The sequence below is a fragment of the Bombus flavifrons genome, chromosome 4 (genome assembly GCF_040668555.2).
Source record: "Bombus flavifrons isolate JBK064 chromosome 4, iyBomFlav1_principal, whole genome shotgun sequence".
NCBI lineage: Eukaryota > Metazoa > Arthropoda > Insecta > Hymenoptera > Apidae > Bombus > Bombus flavifrons.
The window spans coordinates 12850019-12874665 of NC_138445.1; the positions used below are offsets into that span (position 1 = coordinate 12850019).

A 24647-nucleotide genomic window follows, 5' to 3' on the forward strand; every position below is an offset into this window, starting at 1 on the left:
AATCATCTAGAAATTAGAATGCGGGCAAAGAACGATAGTTTCCAGCAAGGACACCGTTACATAGTCCATTTTGTAATAGGATGTGCGGGTCCCGGTGCGATTTGTGGTGTTACAAAATGGGTTATGCCGCGCGGCGAGTGCCAAGTTCATCGACCGTGCAGGAAAATGAAAATCCGCCTTTCATTCGGTGAAAATCGGGCACACGGCAAAAGGGAATCGAAGACGCGAAGACGCCATGATTTCGAGCGAATATTCTGTTTCATTTACAGACAAATATTCGTTTCGACAGGTATCCGGCGGTTCATCGAGTTCTTTCGATGCGAAAGAATGGAAACCAAGCGTAAATTGTCTTTGAGACGGTAGAGCCGACAGCTCGAAGTGTGCTATTACAAAATGGGTTATGCAGCGCGTGAAGAGAGTCAAGTTCAATAACCGACGAGAATAGAAACCTGCGACCTAGTACAAATTCATTTCACTCGTGCTCGTAAAAATCTCGACGATTTCATTCTCCGCTCTAACAATTCTTCAAGGATTCGCTGACTATGCCAAACTATTGAACAGTTTCGTTAAGAAAAGAAAATAATATCAGAGTTCTGCTAAATTTTCCTGACGAGTTTTCTTCTTTCTCGCGTATCGTCAAATTTTCCACATTTTTCTCGAGAGAAGACCCTTGTCTACGTATCGAAAACGTATTGAAGCGAATGGCTAGAAATACGAAGAATCGACGCGTGGATCGTCGATTTTCGAGAAGGATACCGGTGTGCCTGTTCGAAGTGTGCTATTACAAAATGGGTTATGCAGCGCGCAAAGAGAGTCGGGTTCAACAACCGACGAGAACGGTGAACCGAGGCGCGCAGGCCGGTAGCGAAAATGATATAGCGGTCGTCCGTGACTCCACGGCGTACCGGCGTACGTAGAGGAGGTCCTCGGCCGAGAACAGAAAGAACAGAAAGAGAGGACACACCGGCGAACCAGCCGGTCGACCTCCACCACTGCCGTAGTCTGCCGATCACGTGTCCCCATTGAAAGCGGCTGGCCACGTACGGCCTGACGTCGATCACAACTACTCGAGAGCGGCGTTCTACCTTCGCGCGCCACGTTGCTTCTATCACGGCCGACCAGACATTGTACGTTTCCACTTGTACTTTTGCGGAACGATACGATACTCTTCCAACGCAGTACGCTTCGACGCTATTCGACAATATCGGACGGTTCGGTTAGCGGAGAAACTTCTCTTCGCGATTCCACCAAACGAAGTCAATTTTTCGTCACTCGTAATTGGAGAGTTTGAGCATAGAAGTATCCGAAAGATAATAGTAATGCCTCGACTGACAGACGAAGACAAAATTGGTCACGGTTCGTTCGTGACTTCATCGAGGATGAAGAACGAGTCCAGCCGCCGCGCCGCTTCGACTATCATTGTCCTGTCGAGATCGATGAAAAGATACTTGGAATTCAGGGCCGTCCAGTTCGATCACGACTAATCACGAAGATCGGCACAACGTGACGCTCGGCTCTACTCGATACGATGAACTCTCAAGGTTCAACGAATTCCCTTCGGTTCGAGGTCCTGAACTCGAGAACAGAGCCAGGAAACGATGTCTCTGACCTGGCACCGCTCGATTCATCTCTCGCCTTTGGGTTACATAAGAAGCAGAGGATGCCGGCTATACCTTTTACGGCGCGTGTGCGCGGACCTTGCGACATTAACGCATGCGATTAACCAAATAATCGATCGTTCATCCTATTATCGCGGAAAGTTCAATAGTCTTCGGTAGTTTCCCGACTTTCGCACAGCTCTTGAAGAAAATCTCATTCGTTTTATTAGAAACGAAGGAAAAGTCGTCACGAAGATACGGAATAGTACGTCGCACGACAAATAGAAACGTCGAGGGGATGACAATGTTGTTGGAAGGAAAAGTGAAGAAGGAGAGATAAAGCGCGGGAGATAAGGAGAAACACGACTGACCGAAGTCCTACCGAAAACGAATTCGGTTTTACTTTTGACCGCGCCTTCGTCGGCTGTACAACGGTGCTTTTACGCACCTGTACACGCATAGACGCGTGCATAGTGGCCCACGTGTAAACGTCTTCACGTATTCATGGTTTTACGACCGTTTGGTAGTCGTACCTGTACGGTACCTTGGTATACACAAGCCTATGTACAGTTAGGCGAGTGACGCGGTTTGGTTTCGATGCCAGTACGTGGCGATATGCAGGGGCGGATCATAAGCCTCATAGTATTGTAACTCGTGTGTTTCGAACTAATTTTGCCACGTCGACTTATCGCCAATCATTCGATACGTTTTTGCCCGTGCCGATTAATTAGATGGAACACGAGACAAGACTGTGAACGATACAGGCGTCATCGATAGCGTGTAATTAATTCATCTTGATGTAAATACAGAAAAATTGCGACTCATCGTCTCGAATATCAGCGATATTACGATACGAAATGTAATCACGGTTGGACGTTGCAACCAGTTTTAGAATCGCATACGAGAAAGGATCGTAACAGTTGGATGTGCAAAGAAAACTACGATTCTTGAGAAACAGAAGGAAACGCAGCGCGCTCGTTTAGGAAGATTTTCGCGCATGGCTAGGAACACGATGCGTTAAAGTTCGTTCACCGCTTGAACACTGTCTCCGTCCGTCCCTGTCTGTGAACGTACACGTACGTGTTGCGTATAGAATATAGGCGCAAAAGGGGGTCCCCTATGGGGGTATCGGAACCTCGTTACTCAGCGCACCATGCTTATAGCGTGGTCCAAGTCCAAGTCCAAGTAGACTTACAAGTGGGACAATGACCGGCAAAGACCTTCTTTCAGATCCGTGGCGAGAGAGAATGGAAGGTGCCAGGTGAACGAGGAGAAAGAAGGACGAAGCGAGCAGGCGTAGAAGGGGAGGCAATCGCGAACTCACTTCGCTAATTCACTTGCTCGTTGCTTTTCCGGTTTACATTTTGCTACCAGCCGAGAGTACGTCGGCCTTTAAAGACGCGCCGCCGACTAGTCCGAGAAACGCGCCGGAAACGGGACTTTGATTTTCGCTAAGAATCGACCGTCGATAACGCTGATCCAAAGGAAGAAGCGTTCTTCGGTTTTATCGAGAAATAATGAGAATTATTTCTCGTTAAAATCGTTTCTCGTTTCACAATTTGAAACTAATCGAACGAGAAATTTTGCAGCTGCTCGATCGAAATTGATTTTTGAAATTATCGAAATATCTGGACAATGAATTATTTGTAAACAAGGTGGCACATGATAGTCGTGGAAATTCAAATCGACTAACGGAACGTAGACGAAGTTCTTTAGAGACGCCAACAGCTACACGCGGAAAATAGTAGATGCTTTTTATCGCGCGTAAAGAAGTAAAGTTCTCTGCAAGATCAGTGGAATAACAGCACTTTCTACAAAAAGCTTAAACGCAACATGTCCCGGTTCAAAGCCTTAAGGGTCATTGACACCGCGGTGACTCGGCAAAGCATCGACCTTCTTACAAATGTCCAGACCTTTCTTAACCGTCAAGAACACCGAATGAATATTTGATGCGACAATCCTGTAAGCTTCTAAACCTTCGGAATCCTCAACTTATCCGCTAATTGGCCAGTCGATCGAAGTTACCTCGTTACGCGATATCTTGGCTATAATCGACGTCCAGGCGTCCATCGGTAAAACTTTCAATGTTCAACTTTACGCGGTAAAAGAATTTCGAGAGGCTCTCCGGAAAAAATTGACGAATCTTCCAGGAATTCTCTCGCACGAGTCGTATACGCTACCCGAAAGAGAAATAAAATCTGTAAAGAGCCCGGAAACATTTCGGTGAGTCAACAATATTTCATTCTAGGCGAATTTCTGTCCGTTATTCTCGGAAAGCCGTGTGTGTATACGCAATCGCCGCGATAAACACGCATACGCCCGTATGGCCCGTTATTCTCTAAAGTAACAGTTACGAGTGTTGTACGAGAGTTAAAGTATCCTACTACACCACGGAATAGTTCGAATGGGTTCCATGGAAACGGCATTTCCGGTTCACATTCGGTTTTCTATTCGCGGCCGCTATTACGCGTCTGATTAGAAACTTGCCAGCCACGAGACAACACGTTGCGCTTCCGTCATTCATTTTACGAGGACAAAGGATCGAGAACCTTTGATTTCCCTTTCGATCGTAACTCGAAGGTATCTAATGTCGTTAACCGATAATAAAGGTATCCATGGAATATCGTTCGATCGATATCGATTTAACGTTCAGAAAACATGGATATTCGAGATCAAAGTATCGAATGAAAATTGTTTCTACGAAATTCTGTGATTCGACCGACACCGATGAAAAGTTGGTTAATCAGAAGATATCTAAGGATGAACAGGATGACCGACATCTAAACCGATCGAACGATCTAACGAAGCGAACGACACTGTTTCTCGGTGTCGCCATAGCGTCTAAAAAAGGTGAGCTATTCCGAAATCGTGCGATCCTATCTGACGGTGATTCTCGCAAGAAGCGGTCGAACCGAAGGAAATTAATATATCTGGTACAGCCGTTCCTCCGAGGAGGGAAAAGATCGACGACCCGGGAACGTATCTGGGTTAGTAGTCGTCGGCGATTCACGCGGAAACTTCTTTCGCTAGGAGGGCGCCGCGTGGAAATTCGCAAGGTAGATCTCCAGCTCGTCGATTCTCCTCGAAAAGTGAAATTTCGAATAAGCCGTGCTCCGCTGACAAAATTTCGTCGCACGAATTCACCCAGAGATCAACGACCTCGCCCACATACCGGCACGAGTCACTCTCAAACTCGTGTCGCGAAACTGCACCGAGATCGAGTTTCGATGACAAAGAAGTCAGCCCGATCGGATACGCGTTCAAGATTCGATACCGAAATAACAATCTATTGTTCTTTTCTCTGATAAAAGTGCAATCATGAATATCGTTTAGAACTTTCGCTGGGAATAATCGAAACATTTGTCTGTCTGGCCCGGGGACACCGCGTGTTTACGGAGCGAACAAATTTAATTATTTTCAAATTTCCGCCGAAAGTAGTCGGTGCAGTGTACGCGCGACCGGGTTAAAAGCAGCCTGCCGTTAAATTTCGCACGCATGGTAGGATTAAAGCGGAATTATTTTATTCCTGTAAAAGAAGAGGAAGATGGAATCGCGACGAGACGGATTCAGGTGCAACAGAGACAATGCACACGAGGGCCGATAAAGCGCTATTACTGCCATAAATTTAATTCCACCGGTAGAGGCATTTCCACAGAATTACGAATAAATCACAGCTGGCACGATATTCTATTAATTTCAGGAACAGTGCCAAGTGAATTATTGCTAGTCGATACACTGCAATGCCTCATCGTCGGCGCAGTAAATATTTTTCCCAGGTCATTGAGTACGTTGTAGAAAATTTCCATACGCCCACTCGTGGTCTGTCCTCGGATAGACTATTTTTTCCTCCCTATACTCTTTATTACACCGTATTCGGTCTTCCGTCTGTATGGTTATAATCCTAGCTACGCATTTAGGTAACATCGTCTTTTATTTATTTCTCGTACGTATGTTTTCGTTGAGAATATGCAAAGATATTCATGGCGAACGGCAGCGACCGTGGCTGAAACAACGACGGTATTATCTCACGATGAAAATCGGGCTTTTGTGTGCGTGGCAGATTTCGTACACGTAACCCGGTAGATGGAATCGAGACCGGTCTTCGGGATTAGAATCCGAGAAAGTTCGACGACCCGTGTGTATGTGCCTCTATTACGAGGTGCCGATAGTTCCAAGCTAGGTACTCACGATGACGCGCAGACGAAAAAACGAGCCGTGTACGAGCGATGCTCGTTTAACCAAAGTGAACGGGGTTACCGATCTCGAGTGGCCGTGACTCTGGGCCAGGGTCTGGGCCAGTTGGATTCCACGTACTTGGTGTTGCGAAAGGAAGATATCGACATCGATACAAAAAGAAGAAAACAACGTGAAAATAAGCGATCGAAGAGAGAAGATCGTTAGCTCTTTAGATTCCAGACTGGTCTGGATCGATTTGGGCCGATTTACATTCATCTGGCTCGAACGTGATCGGTCTATGCAACGAACCGTGAATGGAAAAGGAGGGTGGGAGTGTAGGTAAAGGGTGGCGCTGGGGTTAAATGCACGTCCCCGTAAAGGGGTTGCCTGAGGACAACGGACGAGGAGAAACCGTGTGAGAGGGACGCACCGTAGAAAAAGCACATACTCAAAGGAGGTGTAAACAAGGACGGGAGAAAAACACCGCAGGATTTTTGTAGACGGCTGTCTGGCTTGTAAATTTACCAGACCAGAAAAAATTGTCCTTCGATAATAACGACGATAATCGTTTCCAGCTTATACACCGCATCATGGACGATAATATGAAAATTTAAATCGCGAATGTTGTTAGCTCGTCGCATTTTAGTTGGAAACCTGTCGGAACGAGGTCAATTTCATCGTCTTGTGTTATAGACTTCGTTTAAATTCAAATTTTCGCCACTCCATCAAGCTATTTTTTCTTCGCGTGTCCTTAAGTTACATCAACTCGTATTCGAACGAGTTCCCTCCAATATTTTCCGCGTAGAATTGCGCACAAGAGAAGTTGAACGCTTCTGTATTCTTAGATCATTCGCCAACTCTCTCGCCTTATCGATTTTACGCGTTACATAAACCACCTCCGCCAAAACTAAGCTCCCTTACGAAATCCATTCGAATTTTCAACCGAATCGAAATGTGGATAGCGGTGCTCTCGTTCGTATCGAGAATATGCGCCGCGATGAACGCGGAATAGGCCTCGGTTAGCGCGATGCACGCGCGGCTCGCGCCTTATTTTTTTCCATTACGTGGTATGGTAAAACGTCTTACGATCGCGAGAAGTTACCGAAGAATTAAACTTAGAAGCGATCAGCGCATGCACCCTGTCGACATCGACGAACAGAGACAGAGCCGACGGCATGGAAAATCCGAGGACGGAAGAAAGAGAAATAGGAGGTAGAGGAGAGAAAGAGGGAAAGGGGAGGCATCGGTGAGAGGAAAGAAGAAAGGGAAGGGGACACGGTTGCACGCGCTGGAGTAGCTGGAGGGGTTGAAAGGGGTAACGAGAGCGCGCTCGACGAAGAGAAGAAGAAACGCGAAGCGGAGCGACAAGGATGAAAGGGGGAAATGCACGAGAGGTATCGGGGCGGAGGAGAGCGAGGAAGGGAAGCGGAGAGAGAAGGATGGGAAAGAGGACGAAACGGCGAAGGGTGAAGCAGAGAGAGAACGGGGCAAGAGGGGGAGGGAGAGAACCTCTGGCAACGGGTCGATCGAAAGCGCAGCGCAGAGAAATGCACCACCTCTGCTCTGGTCTGGCAGCTTTGCTGGCACACACCACCGCGTCCGTGTTCGCCAGAAAGAGAGAGAAAGGGAGAAGGATGGAGAGAGAGGGATAGCGAGCGACCAATACCGACGCAGGGGGAGGACGAGCCAAGCCGACTCGCGTTGGGCTAGGTCAGGTCTACCCGAGTTCCACACACTGCTCTGCGTGTGCCATCCAAAGAGACCCGAAGGCGGAGACCAACCACCCTCGAAAAAGGGTTGAAACGCGAAATTACGCGAAACGCGTCCGTCATCGCGGAAGAGTGTTGCCTTTTCCGACGACATTTTTTTTTTGTTAAATATAAAACCAAACCAATCGATCGCGTTCCAATACCACCGGTTTGTTTGTCAAACGATCGGCATCATAACGCGGCGTGCTCGCTCGCGTTCGCCGTTTAACCGCGAGACCACTCTGTCATTGACAGAGAGGGTAAAAAGATCCCCGATCATCGTTAGTGCGTCATTTTTTCCCTCGTGATAAAATCGTTCGTTGGTTTCGAGTTCTCGAGCCGTCGATCCGTCTTCGTAGTTGTTCAACCTGGAAAAGTAACGAGGGGTGGAGAGGGTGTGAGACAGAAAGAGGTGAAGTGCGTGGAAGTGGTTCGCGTGTGCCTTCGAGAAGAGAAAAAGAAAACGGTGCTTTCCGGTTTAATTTTTCTTTCGTATTTGACGGGAAACAGCGTCGACGATCGCGCGAATAAACACGCAAGGAGAGATCAAGGAGAAAACGGAAGGGCAGTGGTGTCGCGTCGAGATCCTCCAAAGGATAGTTGTTGTTGATAAACAAGCAGAAGAGAGAGTGTCAGTGATTGATTAATCGGGTGCAACGACAGCGCCGATCCAAATTTCCTTTTCTCGATGTCCTGATAATCGATAAGCGTCGTATAGGTGGTAGAGAACCGCCTAGGCCGGCAGCGATCGGCCTTATCGACGTCGAAATTTCGCCTTGCCGAGGGACATTCTCAAATAAATGTTGAGAAAAGCCAACGTGTTTCATCCCTCAACGCGAGGCCAGCCGAGGCTCCCGAGTGTCCCAAGAGTCGTCGGGATGCCGATCTCCCTGAGAAATCACAGGATCACGTAAAACCGGCCCCGCCAATTCTTTTCAAAAATCATCCCCTCGGAGGGACTTAATCAGTCGCATCAGCACAATATAGACGAAAAAGCAGCGAAGGAAATCATCGCGAGGGGGTATTGAATTCTTTTCGTCGACTCGCAGCTCGCGACCGATGCACCAAAAGGCGTGAGTACTGCACGTTAACGCTGCACGATATCAACTGACATGATTTTATTTAGAACGAACAACCAAAAACAATAAATTAATGGTACGACGAACAAAAACTTGAAACGTTTAAACAACACGTATGGCGAGTGGTGTACCCCATCGGAAGTTATAAGATATTTAAATGCCTCAAAATTCAACAGAGTCGATGCACGTATACTGTTGTTTTATGTTTCCTTTTTTAAATCAGTTTCATAGAAGTACGTGTTAACATGATGCATTATGAACGTGATCGTTCACCGGAAATTGCAACGTTTGTCTCAAACGCTTTAAACCATGTCTGAACGATTCATCGTTCAAAAAGCGGGATCGAATTTCAATCAATGGAAAATTTTCAACGTTCAATCGTTGCTTATAAAAAAGATCCAACAAATGCTTTAAAGTATTTCTGAAGAACAGGTTTCATCCATACAAAAATACCATGCGATAAACGGTGAAAAAGGAAGGCGACTTTAATATAATAACAAATATCGTTTAGCAGTCGATTAACGAAAATACGATTCGAAAGAGCATCGAAAATTGGGAGCAAAGACAAATCCTCTTCGTCGAAGGGGATCGAGAGCCGAGGAACGAAAATCAAAAAGTTACGCAGAAAGTTAACGAATAGTGAACGGGTTGGTAGCGTGCTATTTCCACGGAAATGGAAATTCAACGAGTAGCGAAAACCCCCGATGGCGAGGTGGGCGGGGGTGAGAGGTCGGAGGGGCGGACTTCAGAGTTTATGCCCCGTCCCCCTCCCACTCACCCCTGCAGTCGATCAATGCGTGGACGGGTTTCACTTTCGCGGTGTTAAAGTGTTGCACCATCGCCGATTGAGGGACAAGGAAAAGCACAATTTTTGTCTATCACGTGGCTAATTTTTTTTTTCTTTTTTTTCGTTCGTAAACCAAAAACAATCGATCGTTAAATTCACCGATTCTTATCGAGAAACGGGTGATGAGTGAAAATAAATTTCTCGTTGGTTGCAAGCGTCGACACGCGGACGAACGCGTTGCTTTTCTTTTACAAGCGTTTCGAAGTTAATGGCTGGAGTTATTGATCGTATCGATTTACCGGAATCTCAACTATTTATAACCCTCTGCGTTGTCGGTCGTCATTATACATAGACACTTCTAAGTCAATTCTAATAATATCGCGATTTTCACGTTTCGTTTTCACCCGCGATGATCTACGCTCGGACTGTAAAACCGCTTCCGCACACATTCCCGGTCAATGCTCGGAGAAAGGTTTAGATCGAAATATCAAAGTTGAAAAGTATAGTCTCAGTTATTCGATGACTAAATGTTACGAATCGAGTGATTAAATAATTCATCGAATCAAACACGAAACCTGATCGAACCTGGCTGTAGAAGCTCGTAGATAACGGCGCATCGCTATGTGCTAAGTTTTTAAATAAACGATTCGGCTATAACGGTATCGAAACACGTATCGAGTCTTTGCGTTTCTGCGCACCAAAGTTACACGCGTGTAACGAAATTAAATTAAGAACTATGATCGAAACTACTCGAATACTGAGATTTTTCTTCTTTCTTTCCTTCGTCGTTATCTAACATTTGAATCGAACATCGAAATTTAACGTTACTTTTTTGAATTTCTGTACAGTGAAGGATGGAGGCCAGCGAGTGGGATCACGCGACCTTGAGAGAAGAGGAATTCGAGCAGCATGCCGTATATTTGGTACCGGATGTGGCGGCATCGCCAGGCGATACCAATCGTGCGGAGGCATCCCTGCCAAGAAATTTGGTCCTCAAACCTTCTCAGGCCCTCAACGATGTACGTTCCTCCGCCAAAGAATCCTTTCTCGAGACCTCCTCGGTGAGAGTCGCGAGAATAATCGCAATTTCTCGTTAGTTAATTCCCTAGACTCGCTAATGATACCAACTCAGACTTACGAAAACCTATGGGAACTTGATTTCGTTCAATTCGGTCGGACCGGGCGATTGTTGCGATTTAAGGGATACCAGCGGCGAATCAAACTTGACCGAGTAACGAAGCTAATTAACTTACCGAGTATGACCTAGAGCTCAAGTAAATCGTTACACTTTCCTCGGTGACAGGAATCGAGACCAGTAGTCTCGGTCATTGCACGACGCGTTTCAAGTTCGAACAGTACAAAGTATTATTCGGTTGATTAGAATCGACGTACGAAAAAAGAGGAAAAAGTATAAGCCGTAAAATCAAAGTTTAAAATTATCGGAGAGACGAAGGATATCCAGATATACCCGATCTAAGTATGGATAACATTTCTCCACACGAAAATAGAGCAGCCTACCGAAACGTTCGTAAATATCACGCGGATAAAACAGTTTAACATGACGTACGTTCCCCGTCGAATTGACGTGCATGTTGTTCGGTATTCTCGTTCTACGAACCTCGCGTCAACGCTGTACATTAAAGATTTCAAGTATCGAATGCCGTATCAATTCTCCTCGCGTGGATATAACAAAGCAAACAAACGAATTCTAGCGAAACGATGCTTAAGTCGGAGTCGGCAGACGATAAAAAAATATGCTACGTATTCGCAGGTTTTGGGAGTGTGGAGCACAAGTTACATTCCCAAGGGAACACGGTTCGGTCCTCTCGTGGGACAAGTGTACACCAAGGACTCGGTGCCGGCCGACGCGAACCGGAAGTACTTCTGGAGGGTAAGAATCATTTAAGTGCCTATTCAAAATCCTCGTAGCAGTTATTTCGCGAGCTTCGACTATCATCATCGGCTAGCCTCTCGGATGATGAGAAAAAAAAAACAAGAAGGAGGCGAAAAGGGAAAGAAGAAGATAGAGAGGGAAGCCTGCAAAGACCAGAAACTGGTTTCAGCCGATCTAGCGAGCCTTAAAGCGAAACCCGCGAAGCCATTGATGCCTCGTAACGAATTGATGAGTTACGATAGAGAACTTGGTTCTCTCTCGATTCTTACTATTAAATCGCCAATATTTCCTCGTTGGTCGACGCCTTAACATCGAAGATTTAGTCTCTACCTTGAACACGAGCTAGGGTTCTCGCGATATCTTACATTTCTTGCAGCTACCATTCTACGCAATAGTATATATCGAGCGTGTTCATTGTCACGATTAAATCATACATTTTTCTCGATAGGTGTACAAAAACAACGAGCTGTTCTACTACATCGACGGTTATGACGTCCAGAAATCAAATTGGATGCGTTACGTAAACCCGGCTTATTCGTCCGAATCGCAGAATTTAATAGCATGCCAGTATAAGGTGAGCCGAATTGATGGAACGCCACGCGTTCGAATCAGCTCGAGGCACTCTAACAGAGTCATTCTGGTACAGTAACTCATCTCGATCGTGGTTGTTTTGCAGATGAACATTTATTTTTACACAATCAAACCGATACTACCGAACCAAGAGCTTCTGGTGTGGTATTGTCGAGAGTTCGCAGAAAGGCTCAATTACCCACTAACGGGTGAATTAATGCTTCAAAGAATACGTAAGCACATGTTTCGTTTGTCGCTTCGGCAGTGCTTTGTGGCCGACGACGTTTCACACGGAAGTTTCGTTGTTACAGGACAACAAGTACAACAATCAACGTTACCAACGGAAATTCCACCTACGGTGGACGTGGTGTCACCGTTAAAGGATTCATCAATTTACGAGAGACGCTCGCAAATGACCCCAACAGACGGTTCCGTTAGATCGGACGAAGGCTATCATTCCAATGGTTATCACGACGAGATCCTCACGCCCCCGGAAGAGAGCAGCGAGTCGGACTCGGAGAACAATTACGTGCTAGATTTCAGCAAGAACGCGAAAACGTCGGTATGCAACAACGAGGTGCTCAAACAAGACAATGCAGTTGCGAAGAACGAGTACAGGAAGGTTAAGATCAAGATCACCAAGACCTACGGGAACTTCCAGGCGTCGAAGAACTTAGACGCTAACGGAAAGGACAAAGATCAAGAATTGCCGAGCAGAGCTGTGACCCCGGAACTACAGAAACCGGTGTCACCCATAATTCTTCAGAAGAACGCCGTCCTGACGACGGTAACCGAAGATGAAATTCCAGAGAAAAACCCGAAGCCCTTTTACGAGTCCGAGGTCAAGGGTGCTTTACCCGTTTCCGGGAGACCAGCCTATCTGACCAGCCCGAGTAGCTCTATCCTCGAAAATATCCTTCTTCGTAGCAGTACCGATAACAATAACAACAGCCACAACCATCATCACAATGGAACGCAGCAACACCATCAGATTCACCATCAAACGCATGCCGATTCGGTCACGCCACCGCCATCCAGTCCAACGGAAATGGCGTACTCTTACAAAAAATCTCATCGCTACGGAAACATTCTACCTTGCAGTCCCGATTCCAGTTCGAATCTGCCTATGCAAGCGGACACGTGCGTCAATTCCACTACCAGTGGTAACAGCACGCTACCGATGCAAAGTCCGACGAGTAACTTGCATTCCAGCACGGGAAACCTTCACTCGAGTACAGGCAATCTACACTCCAGTACCGGACCCAACAACGTTCTACAGTCTCATCCAGGGAACATCCATTCGTCCAGCAATTCCAATAATCACCATTCCAGCGCGAACGTTCTGCCGTCTAGCACGATACTGACATCCACGAGTAACCTTCACTCTTCGACGACATCCAGTAGCTGCCCGCCTAAGAGAAAGACCAAGAGTCCGTCACCGTCTACGAATCCCACGGGTGCGTCCACCCCGACGATCTTGTACTCCAGTTCCGGCGGATGTCAAATAGAATCCAGCCCGGTGTACCCGACCTCCGCGGCGAACAGCAATCAAAGTGTTTCGCCCATTTCACCTATTCAATCGCCTTCGTCCTATCCCTACGGCATTTATCATCAGAATGGCTCGCTGCATCACAACGTGGCGCCGTTGTCTATCAATTGCACCGCCTATTCGCCAACCCCTAGCGGAAACGTGGTTTACGAGAGAGCCGATGGAAGAAGGCTGGAGGCTGCCACGAGCAGTCACCAATTGCCGACCTCGTCGACCATGCAAATCGACAGTAACCAAACGTTAATAGCTGGCACGCACAATCTTCACCTGGGTCATCACCCCGGTCTCACCATTCATGCCAACTCTTCGTCATTGAACCGATACTCGCCCGCGAGTTCTTTATCCCCGGACGACCACGGTTGTTCGCAGAGTGGTTCGCTGAGTCCGAACTCCCAAGGATCCAGGGGCTACAGGTCGTTACCATACCCATTAAAGAAGAAGGACGGAAAAATGCACTACGAATGCAACGTCTGCTGCAAGACGTTCGGCCAACTGTCGAATCTCAAGGTGCACCTGAGGACTCATTCCGGCGAGAGACCATTCAAGTGTAACGTTTGCACCAAGAGTTTCACCCAGCTAGCTCATCTACAGAAACATCATCTCGTACATACAGGTAAGTTAACTATATTTTTCCATATAATTTGAAAGGATATGAAACTTGAGAGAGAGAGAGAGAGAGAACACTAAGACTGTATCAACGATATAGGTGAAAAACCACATCAATGCGAAATCTGCAAGAAGAGGTTCAGCTCGACCTCAAATCTGAAGACTCACCTGAGACTGCATTCCGGCCAAAAGCCCTATGCTTGTGACCTGTGCCCCGCGAAGTTTACTCAGTTCGTTCACCTCAAGTTACATAAGAGGTTACACACGAACGAAAGGCCCTACACCTGTCAAGGTTGCGACAAAAAGTACATTAGCGCGAGCGGTCTTAGGACCCATTGGAAGACAACCAGTTGCAGACCAAATAATATCGAGGATGAACTTGCCCTAGCCGCGGCCGTGGGTTCGCCGACGTATTACGAATACGGCCCGGACATGAACGTCGGTAAGTACAATTGAGAAGAAATTGATCGACTATTAGACAACTTGGAAGAAATTCTGAAGGAAAATATTGTTTCGATCGCAGGAAATATGCCGAAGGAATGCGAACTGGAGCACATCGATAATTACGAGAGGCACGGATCCACGCATGGCCCACACTCGACGTCTCTCCACAACCTGGAGAATTCCGTAGGCCGGCCAAGCGTCATAGAGACCTCCCAGCCTCACATAATCGAGTGCACCTAAAAATGGGGGTATGAGCCCTTTCGCTCAAACGCAAAATCCAGCCGTGGAATAGTAAACGAGTTGCTCACGACAGACGAAAACGACGTTGCCCTCGTGAGATGGTAGTGACAACGATACTCGTTCGTGCTTCCCTTCGCAGTGGGTCGCAAGAACGGAGAAATTTTCGAATTGTACTTTTCTTCATTTCGTTCGTCGTAAACAGCGTGTAAGAAGAACGTATAAAGAGGCAGAGACGATCGGAGACAGGAAAATCGTCGAACGCGATCGAAAACGTGAGTGAGATTACGTGAACAAGTAATTTGAGATTGTTAAATATTGTTGCTTGGTTATTGTTAACGCGAAGGAATTCAAAGCTTTTAGTAGATACACTTCTTAGAAGCTGGTTACTTTACGTACGTTAATCGTAACGCGAACTAGTTCGATTTCTCTGACGAGGGTGGACGAATCGACGAGATTCCAGCTACGAGCATACAAAGTTCCTTCCTTGTAAATACTCGTTTCTATATTTTTTCTATGGTAGCGCCACCAACGAAAACAAATCTAAAACGTCAAACAAATGAACATGAGGGACGAATTGAACGATAGGATTAATATGTCTCGAGTCGTCACACGCTGCCATTTCCGGATAGAATCGGATAGAAACCGAGAGAAAGCGAGTACCAAAGTCGTCCGAGCTTCTCGATTATCCTTCCACGGTCTATCCTAAAGCGATGCTTAGAAAAGGTACCGTACTAACGCGGTACACCGAGCCGTTGCTTTTTCTATCTACATACAAAGTTCATAAAAAATACTTCCGCAAATACTTCCAACGTTCGTCTGAACGACAAACTCTATCAACCGTACATAATTTTTACTCCTGAAACGTAACGCGTATTTGCGCGCTACGAACATAGTTTATACTATTTTTATTATGAAACGTACGCATCGTCGAATAATTATTATATTTCCTTGTTTCTCGCGATATCACGGTACCATTTTCTATGCGTTCGAGCTTAGGCGGTTGAAAGTGAAAGATGACGGATTTTGTCGGCATCCGTCAGCATATTCGCGTATAAACGCGCGAGAAACAAAGGCGAGAGAACGCGATAATCGAACAACCAGTGACGACACGACTGCAACTATACGAGACCTGTACCTGTATATACTAACATTACTATTAATTATTCGATAATTTAAAAAGGTAATAATATAAGGAGCTCTAATTTATGAATACCTTTATATATGTATATTTAAAATCGTCGTCGATTGGCGAGAAGCACGGTAGGCTGCGCTCTACGATAATCCTTTTGATAGGAATAAACCTTTTCAGAAATTAGGTAATTTATTACACCGCGTACTGTAGTAACGTTAAAACACGAGAAAAAAGCTTTCGGTGATCGAGTATCTATATCTATATTTATACACGTTCATATAAATAACATATACATATATATAAAAATATATATATATATATATTTTTTAGGCGTCCTTTTGTCGTGGAATTTTCGAAACGGAAAGCATAGTCTCTCGGTCCACGCGAACGAATCTTTTTATTTCCCTCCTCCACCCTTCTTTTCGTTCTCTTCCCCTTTTCAATTTTCTCCTTTCGCGACACTATTCTTCTCGTTTCGATCGATCGATTTTCGAACGTACGGTTTTTTTTCTCTGTCGTCGATTGTAAACGCCGATGCGGTAAGACGATAATAAAGAAATCGAGAACGATTTTCATTGTCACACGGTTGATCGTTCGACGGAAAAACGTCTTATCTTTCCCGTTTTATCGCGATCGCGCACAAAACTCGTTTACTCGTCGCGACGTAACGCGATTAAGAAAGCTGATTAATTTTCGTGTCGTTAAAAGAATACGAAGAATTGAAGAAATATGCGCGCTGGAAACGCAGTATTCAGAAGAAAAGGCATTAATTCGTTAATCTTCGAGGAAAGCCGTTGACTCGCGATGTCCGGTGTACAAAATAACCTATTCATCGTCGGGGCGAAGACTCGGGCGTGATTTTCATTGGGAACAAGTCGAAAGCGCACATTAACACGGGAACATCGGGTAGAGAAATTCGCAGAAATCATAATCACGCGAAAAAGGAAAATCTAGTCAAAAAAACTAACACACGGCTGCGTCTCGTGGGTAACTTTTCGTGTATAATTATAAGATCCGCCTGAGCCTTTCCTCCAACTTTCGGTTCGCGCTTCGATTTAACGTAAACGTTTAGCACATAAAGAATTGTATCTTTCTAGATGTACGTAAAGTTATTCGGATTACGATGAAATTTGTAAGATCGTTTTAGAACGCTACTCGTAATTGGCAAAAATACGATAAGTCTTTTTTTATCAACAACAAGAAAGCAAATAATATTAATAATAATCAATAATCCATAATAATAATAATAATAGTAATAATAATAATAATATTAATATTAATAATAATAGTAATAACAATACTGATCACCAGTCGATCGTTCGAAGGATTCGTCATCGAACGATCGATCAAAAAAAAAAAAAAAAATTTGCCGAAGAAACTCGAACGTATTAATCAGGCTCGCATCAATGGCCACGCACCATTGATTCTTTTCCCCTTTCTTTCTTTTTTTCGTATCTTCCATTCGGTTGCATACAAAATTTCGTCACTCGTACTTCCACTAATTTTTAAGTGCCGAATCGTCGACAGTCGAAATCAGTGAGAAAGCGCAGCCTACCATTAGATACGAAACGATAAAAGTCGCGATCGGTTAATGATTCATGCGCCTCCTGAATCCCCGAGTTTTGAGAGGCGAGTAAAAACGAGGTGACGCTGGAATCGCTAATCGATAACGATAGCACATTACAATGTATCGCAGACTGATATACGCACGGTTATCAATCGTTTATAAAAACATTCTAAAGGTACGTGCATCGCGATACGACTCCAAGGGCGAGAAATCAGATTAAACAGGAAGATAGGAAAAGAACGAAGAAACAAATGGCATGAAGCACAGACCGCGTTCAAGGACAATTAATATTCCAAACTTCCTTTCTTAATGTCTCAGTTTCGAGAGAAAAAAGTCGTCGCGCAACTCGCGTAAACAATTAACCTACAGAAATCCAAAGGTTCCGCGTCCAATAATCGCAATCTATCCATCATCTATCCGTTTTAGCTTGGAACGTGACAAGTTCTATGGTTCCTGCAAATATCATGGTGCTCGTCGTAAGATTTTTGGAACTGATCGTTTAGTTCGTTTCTTCCGTTTCGCTGACCCCTTTTGTGTAAAGGCTCCTTTATCATAGAATCTTTATCGGGAAACGATATTTCGATGCGTCATAAATTTAAGGCAGCTTTAAAGTTTACTTTATTTCGGCGAATCTCCGTTCATACGTATCCCAGAGGAGAAGGTAAACGAGAAAAAAAAAGAGAAAAAAAAGAAAAAGAAGGAGAACGATAGAAAATACGGTACGATTCGCAAGGCCTTTATGCTGATTTTTGCAAACAGGTTAACAGGCAATGTAGAAGACTCGGGCATTCTACCGAATGCCTAGGCCAAATGAAAATTTTCTTACACGATGTGTACGCTATACTAGCGATTTATCGGCTAATCGAGACACGCGCAGGACGCTGAGGACTACCTTGATCGCATCAAAATCGTAGGAGAAACACGGACTGAACGATTCTACGATGTTGACTTTCGGTAGTAAATTTAGGCCTGCATGTATTCTATGCCGTGAAAACGACATTGGAAACGACAATCTATAGAACATTCTACGTTCGTTCGATACGACACCATTCATTTCGCACTCATCAAACATAACAGATGTACATTCCAATCATTAATTTTAATACTTTTGCGACCGTGCTACTATAAATTAGTTAAGTATAGTACCTTGAAAATTCGGGACTGCTAACATGACAGGTATATATATAGCGCTGCTCAGTGATCATGCTGGTTACGACTATACGACATTTAATGAATCCTAAAAGACATCTGACACAATTCGAATCCATCGATCGCAAAAGTGTTGATTACCGAATTCAACCACATCAGGTATATTTTTTTACATACTCATATGTATTTCATATTATACAAGTATAATATGAAAGTTCGGGAGATAGTTTCCAGTGACGTTTTGACGATTGTCATTCCGTATACTGCCTCGATTTCCTACCTTGCCTGCATTAAACGCACTATTATAAATAACGAGATAATGAAATGAAAGAGAAAGAAAGAATGCTGGAATGAAAGAAAACAGATGAATGAACGAACGAACGAACGAACGAACGAACGAACGGGAGGGCGAAAGTAAGGGAGAGAATGAAATAGCGAAAGTGGAAGAGAAATAAACCTAAAGTATAAGATTTAAATTGCGAAAAAACAAAAACAGGAAACGAAAAAACGGTGTAGAGAATGGAAAATTAAGAAGATCGTGTAAATACGCTGAAAGTAGATAAACGAAGGAATCAAGCGACTAACCGCCTCGACAACAGACAAGCAATATTTAGTTCTTACCATCTCGTAATAATTAAACGATAACTCCAACTGTACTGTACACACGTGTACACACTCGTACGTATTTAAACGACTATAAATTAAATGTTAATTATCCTTACACTTCGTATATAGTAAATTGTTACGCATTTATTATCATTACAATTATTGAATAGGTAATGCTCAATTAGCATTTGTTTCTTAAAATAAAGAATAAATATATGGCTGTTGGATATTTATATGCACATATCACTACCTATCATTCACACCTCTCTTTCTCTAGTTGTAAGGTCTAATTTCAATCATTCACTTTACCTCTCCATAAAATGAAAAATCGTTCGTTGTTTTCCGTCGATATAAGCTATCGTGTAAAACGACGATCGAATAGAAAGACGGATCCTTCTAACAGGAAGGAAGTCCAAGGATATGTTTCAACTTATAAGGCGAGGTATATCGTTTTTAACCTTTTATTGTAAATTGATCTACAATCACCATATCCTGGTTCATCGTCGTTACATCGTCATCGTTATAGATAGGAAAATGTTACAGCAGCACTATTGCTCAATTATAGTGTGTGTATGTGTGTATGTGTCTGCATATAACTCTGTTCATTTTACGCAAGTATCAACTTTGATCGTAAAGTTTAAAAATCACTTCTCTCGGACCGGATACCTTTCCGATTTATTAATGTACAATTCGATAAAGTGCAATTTCATTGTCATATAAACAAATTTGTCGCGAAATGGAAATTGCAAAAATTTGCGTCCGCGAAATGGTCAAAATGGAACAAAAGGGGGAAAGCTACCTAACTTACGAATAACACCTTTTCTTTACACTTACATCATCGTCATCATCCCCCATTAGAAGAACGTGTAAAACTTTCCGTATACACGTCGAAGATAATATATACTCCTATATTAATTAGAAAAATAATACAGATTTTGCCTTGTTAATGGAAACAATTAGCTATATGTAATATACTACATGATTTATGCGGGTATGGACATTTGAGTATGTTGTCACGGCTAACCAAGTCCCTGAAAACAATTTTAAGATTTCTTTCATCTCGCAGAAAAATTACACGTTCTTTGTCTAGAACAAATATTCTTTAAAATACGCGCCAAAAAATAGATTTACTTCGTACTATCTTACATAACCGCAAAGAGCATAAGCACAAATCATTGACGGTGCTATAAATTTCATATCTAAAATATTTAAGCAACGATAACGCATAAAGAAAAAAGAATGATAAAGAAGACTCGTAGTAACAGTAACTATTGCAATCACAATATCAAAATAATTTTTTTAAAACGCGTAATTTTTAACGCAAAACAAAGCATTTTATAACGTTCGGAACATAAAAGGAAACTATGAGCCTTGTATCGTAAAATCACTCCAAAGCAATACATCATATGGAACTATAGGAGCGAGGTAGCAAAAGTTATACATTCTTATACACATATTTGGAAATAATAGAACACAACTAAAAGCACAAGAAATGGAATCTTGATAACGTTTGGCTCTTATCAGAAGTAAAAGATTAGGAAGCCATGAACGTTAAATCACAAATAAAATATCATTCCAAACACTAAATATATACTCAATTACAACATTTTATTATTATAAATATGTCGCGTCGACGAATTAAAATGTAAATATAGAATATGATCATTCGAACATTAATTGACAAAGAATAATGAGGATGTGAAATGTCCTACCTTATCAAGGTACAGGACTGTCTGTTCCACTTCCACTGTTGGTCCCAGCTTCTGTTTTCGTGGCTGCAACTCTGTCGCCCCGCTTAGAACTCTTCGATAGAGAAGCAACTTCTTTTAACAAACTGGAGATCTTGAGTTGCATCGTCGATATTTTGGCTTCGTATTCTTTCTCCGTCGCTTTCATCTTGTTACGCAGTTCCGTTTCCGACGTGAAGTTTTTTGCCTTCAATTCTGTAATCTGTAAACAAGAGTAATTCTAACTGAATCAAAGCTGGTCGATAACATTTCAGAGATTTTCGCTTTCAGAATATACATACTTGTCTATCCTTAGCAAGTAATTGCCCATCTTTAATAGAGATTTGTTTCTGAAGATGGGCTATCTTTTCTTTAAGTTGTGTAACCGCAACTACGTGATCCGAACTGTTGGGATCATGCGGATCGTGAACGCCACCCATCCGCGCTGCTTTCACCGGTGTCGGACCGTTTGTGTCTGCACCTTCGGACTGAGGCGGTAGTTTCGTTACATCGACTCTGTGTGGTCTCTTATTGTGACTTTTTAATCTGAAGCAAAATAAACAAATTGACCAGGAACTCATACAAAATGCCTAGATACTAAACATTACCGGGTTAAGTTACAACAAAAGAGAAATTGTGATGAACACAATTAAGACTACTAAGCACAAAGTTACCTTGTGACATTACGTATTTGGATAATTACTTTTGTTCTTTGTGCTTTGCTGCTCGTTGTTGTGCAAGTTTCAAATGTGCCCTCCTCTCAGCATCCGATTGTTTCGTTTTTGCCAATGCTCGTTTATATGACAGTGTACATAGCCAACATAATAACTTTCCATCAACCTTTAATCAAGATATTAGTAATTATCGTTCACAATTTACAAGCATATCATTATCTTATCAAAATGAATTACTTTTTTATCTTCATCTTGTCTGTCAAAGGCACACTTCTGTTTGCACTGTTCACAAGTAACTGGTGGCCCATAACGTTTTTCAGAATTTGTACATCTTTGACATTTACTACCAATAAATGCAGCTATGGTATTGCAATATTCACAGGCCGATGGCTTACCATAAGATTTCACATTCTGCTCACATTTCTTACAAATAGTGCTTGTATTACCCTTTCTGCAAATTAAAGAATAAAATTGTTTAGAGATATAGTAGGTAAATTAACCAAAATGGGAAATAACTCATGTGGTGCTTACATTGTTTGTTGGAACTCTGATCTACAATATGTACATTTCACCACAGGAAATGCACCTCTGCATTCCTAAATAAGCAACATAATATAGTAAAAATTGATTAAAAGAATGCAGAAATATAAAAATTTACAATGTATGTATTTACATTTAGTCAGTTTTAATGTTCACACATTACTCAAGCTTTTGCACAAAACACATAATACTGGAAGAAAAAAATGTTTATTAAAATCCAAATCACAATGTCTCATTGAATTGAGACAATTTTCAAATAAAAATGATCAGTTAAAACAGTAATTATTTAATTTTTAGGTGCATATGCACAATTGTTCTTAAATTTTAGTTTAAAAGCGAGTCTGTATGCAACCAAATTTTTATCTAACTCATATTTTAAGGTTTGATCGTATGAAAACAGCAACAATTGTATCTAGAACGTGCATTTGAATTAAAAGTTCTATTATTAGCATCGTATCTTGCAAACACGAAAAATGACGCTCCAAAAGAATCGGTAGTCGTGTGGTGGAATTCGAGGAAAAATACGAAAATCCAAAGCAATACCTTGCACAATTGTTGCCCCGGCGAAAGCTCCTCGAAAGGATGCCTTGAGAAACATCTTGAACAGGCGAAAAGTGCTTGCACATTATTCGCGCTCATCCTCGAACAGCAAATTGTGTTTGGCCTCGGTGTTCGAGAACCGTACGTCACTGACGATAAAACCAATTCGTGAAAGCAACGGTGGATCGGGCCAAGTTTTGCTTTCACTGCTGATCGGTGGTATTGCAAAACAAAAAGAAACGTAAAATTCAACGCGTTGGCACTTATGATAGAAACTCCTTACATGTTTCACGACGTTTTCCGCGTTTGACGCGATTGTTTTGCGTACATAACCGCGTCACTTAACTCGTTCACTGTACCGGTTGTTGATTTGAGACGGCCATCTGTGACTTCTTACGTTTTTACTAGTTTACAATAGTGACTAGATGTCGCTTTCGTTTTCCTTATGCACATCCAACGGAATATAAACTATGCTATAACCAATCATTACTTTTCTACCTAAAAGATCTGATTGACAATTGGTTAGTATATTGCTAACCAGTATTACGGACGTTCTCTGTAGAATTTGTCCTCTTTGACCTTTCCTTGTTGGAACCTGTTGGAGCTAACGAATCAGTAGGCCTTATTCATTTGAGCAGTTGATCAGTTCCGTTTATGCACGTGCATCAATGCACGCATCTTATGTTTATATACTTTTTTAAACCTAACCACAAATACAAATATAACCTAAAATTTTATGAATGCCTGATCACTTCTATCGTGAATATGTTTTTATATATATTTATATCTATCGAAAATTGAATTCACGAAAGTACAAAAATGAAAGTTGCAAAAAAAATTATACAACGACGGCAAGAAAAAGAACAAGCTCTATACGTTCGTTTGCCACATACAATTCAAGATAAAGACGATGTTGCAAAATTATTTACTGGTAATTTTAAAGTAAATTTACTTCGACAATCTAGTAGGCATTGTTATGTAGTATTTCCCGATGTAAAGGAGAAGATGAAAAATTTAACAGCAGTGAAGAATACAAGGATAAATGGGAAACGTATAGTGGTTGCACCTGCAAATACAAAAATTGAAAGAAAAATTACAGTAGTAAGAAAAAAGATTGTTGTACCTAAGGTGAAAGAAGATAAAAAATTGACAAAACAGTAAGTACATTTCATATCTTTTATAATTACAATGAAATACCAATAATAAAATGTGCTTATATCTTTAATAGCCTTTTTGTATCAAATATCAAATGTGGAACAAAATCTGATGAATTGAAGGCAGTTATTCCAGGCTGTGTATCTGTTAAAATGTTAAAACCATACTCGCAGACATCTAAGTAAGTTTATTATTGTTTACGTAGATGTATCAATAGTATCATATGCAAAAAACACAAATCACAAAATTATATGTTTAGGGCTGCAATAGTTAAAATGGAAAGTACTCAGTTAGCAGCAGAATATTTAATGAATGTAAGGGATATACCAACTGTAGCAGGAAGAAAATTAAGGTTAAATCCAGACACTAGAGACAGACATAGAAGACACAAATCAAAACCTCTTAAAATTTATGATGGTGAATCAGAAATATGACAAGAAGTTACAGAAGTGAAATAAAGCTTTAGGTTATATCATACTTAAAAATAAGATGTATAAAATATATTATGCTATTAAATTTTTATTTGCTTTTAAATATATTGAATTCTATTACTATATCATTATTCCATATTATTAGTATACTATCTCATACTATTTCACACTATTAATCTGAAGAATACAAATATATAATTATTTTAAAAAGTGTATCTTTAATTTCTTAAAATTCTCTATCATAAATTATTATATATTACAGTTATTTGTTATTAATTTAGTTTTGTTAAATATATCACTAAAAATATATCACTAGATTCGTAATAATTCATTTCATAATTATGTCATTTATGTACTAAATTGAAACAAAAAAGAATTAACAAGGTCTATAAGGAGCAGGATAAAATAATTCATTTGCATAAATATGTCATCTAA

General features: G+C 42.2%; 3 protein-coding genes across 6 annotated transcripts in view; 2 read left to right on the forward strand and 1 right to left on the reverse strand.

Moving 5' to 3' along the window:
• The window catches only part of LOC138178659 (protein FAM76A), a 46947-nt gene extending 23929 nt beyond the window's left edge, over window positions 1-23018 (reverse strand). Inside the window, exons 1-7 of one of the 3 annotated variants that reach the window (XM_069110751.1) lie at window positions 22630-23018; window positions 22078-22142; window positions 21784-21997; window positions 21576-21712; window positions 21175-21418; window positions 20858-21095; window positions 19591-20176 (exon numbers count right to left, since the gene is read on the reverse strand). In XM_069110751.1, the coding sequence (XP_068966852.1) occupies window positions 20862-21095; window positions 21175-21418; window positions 21576-21712; window positions 21784-21997; window positions 22078-22142; window positions 22630-22725 (990 nt within the window). In that variant the 5' untranslated portion in view covers window positions 22726-23018 and the 3' untranslated portion in view covers window positions 19591-20176; window positions 20858-20861. Of the gene's footprint in view, window positions 1-19590; window positions 21096-21174; window positions 21419-21575; window positions 21713-21783; window positions 21998-22077; window positions 22143-22629 lie in introns of those variants that run through there. The other 2 variants (XR_011172769.1, XM_069110750.1) reach the window with 2 other exon arrangements.
• Blimp-1 (PR domain zinc finger protein 1) lies at window positions 7371-19365 on the forward strand. Of its 2 annotated transcripts, none has more exons than XM_069110737.1 (8): window positions 7371-8593; window positions 10237-10449; window positions 11160-11279; window positions 11731-11856; window positions 11959-12085; window positions 12164-14014; window positions 14108-14449; window positions 14531-19365. In XM_069110737.1, exons 2-8 carry the CDS (start codon window positions 10243-10245, stop codon window positions 14689-14691), a joined length of 2934 nt encoding a protein of 977 aa, XP_068966838.1. In that variant the 5' UTR covers window positions 7371-8593; window positions 10237-10242; the 3' UTR covers window positions 14692-19365. The 2 variants fall into 2 exon arrangements, with proteins under 2 accessions (XP_068966838.1, XP_068966839.1); XM_069110738.1 differs by having other exon boundaries at window positions 7372-8593; window positions 10237-10407.
• A 237-nt stretch (window positions 23019-23255) lies between the features above and the next one.
• LOC138178660 (uncharacterized) lies at window positions 23256-24319 on the forward strand. The gene is made up of 3 exons (XM_069110752.1): window positions 23256-23783; window positions 23855-23962; window positions 24041-24319. Exons 1-3 carry the CDS (start codon window positions 23446-23448, stop codon window positions 24213-24215), a joined length of 621 nt encoding a protein of 206 aa, XP_068966853.1. The 5' UTR covers window positions 23256-23445; the 3' UTR covers window positions 24216-24319.
• The last annotated feature ends 328 nt before the right edge of the window (window positions 24320-24647 follow it).

What these genes read in the sequence shown, in the direction of transcription:
- Blimp-1 (XM_069110737.1), top strand. Translation starts at nt 10,243, where the DNA reads ATGGAGGCCAGCGAGTGGGATCACGCGACCTTGAGAGAAGAGGAATTC. An exon ending in CCTTTCTCGAGACCTCCTCG is followed by an intron (nt 10,450 to 11,159) that starts GTGAGAGTCGCG and finishes ACGTATTCGCAG; the next exon opens with GTTTTGGGAGTGTGGAGCAC. An exon ending in ACCGGAAGTACTTCTGGAGG is followed by an intron (nt 11,280 to 11,730) that starts GTAAGAATCATT and finishes TTTTCTCGATAG; the next exon opens with GTGTACAAAAACAACGAGCT.
- LOC138178660 (XM_069110752.1), top strand. Translation starts at nt 23,446, where the DNA reads ATGAAAGTTGCAAAAAAAATTATACAACGACGGCAAGAAAAAGAACAA. An exon ending in GATAAAAAATTGACAAAACA is followed by an intron (nt 23,784 to 23,854) that starts GTAAGTACATTT and finishes TATCTTTAATAG; the next exon opens with CCTTTTTGTATCAAATATCA. An exon ending in CCATACTCGCAGACATCTAA is followed by an intron (nt 23,963 to 24,040) that starts GTAAGTTTATTA and finishes TTATATGTTTAG; the next exon opens with GGCTGCAATAGTTAAAATGG.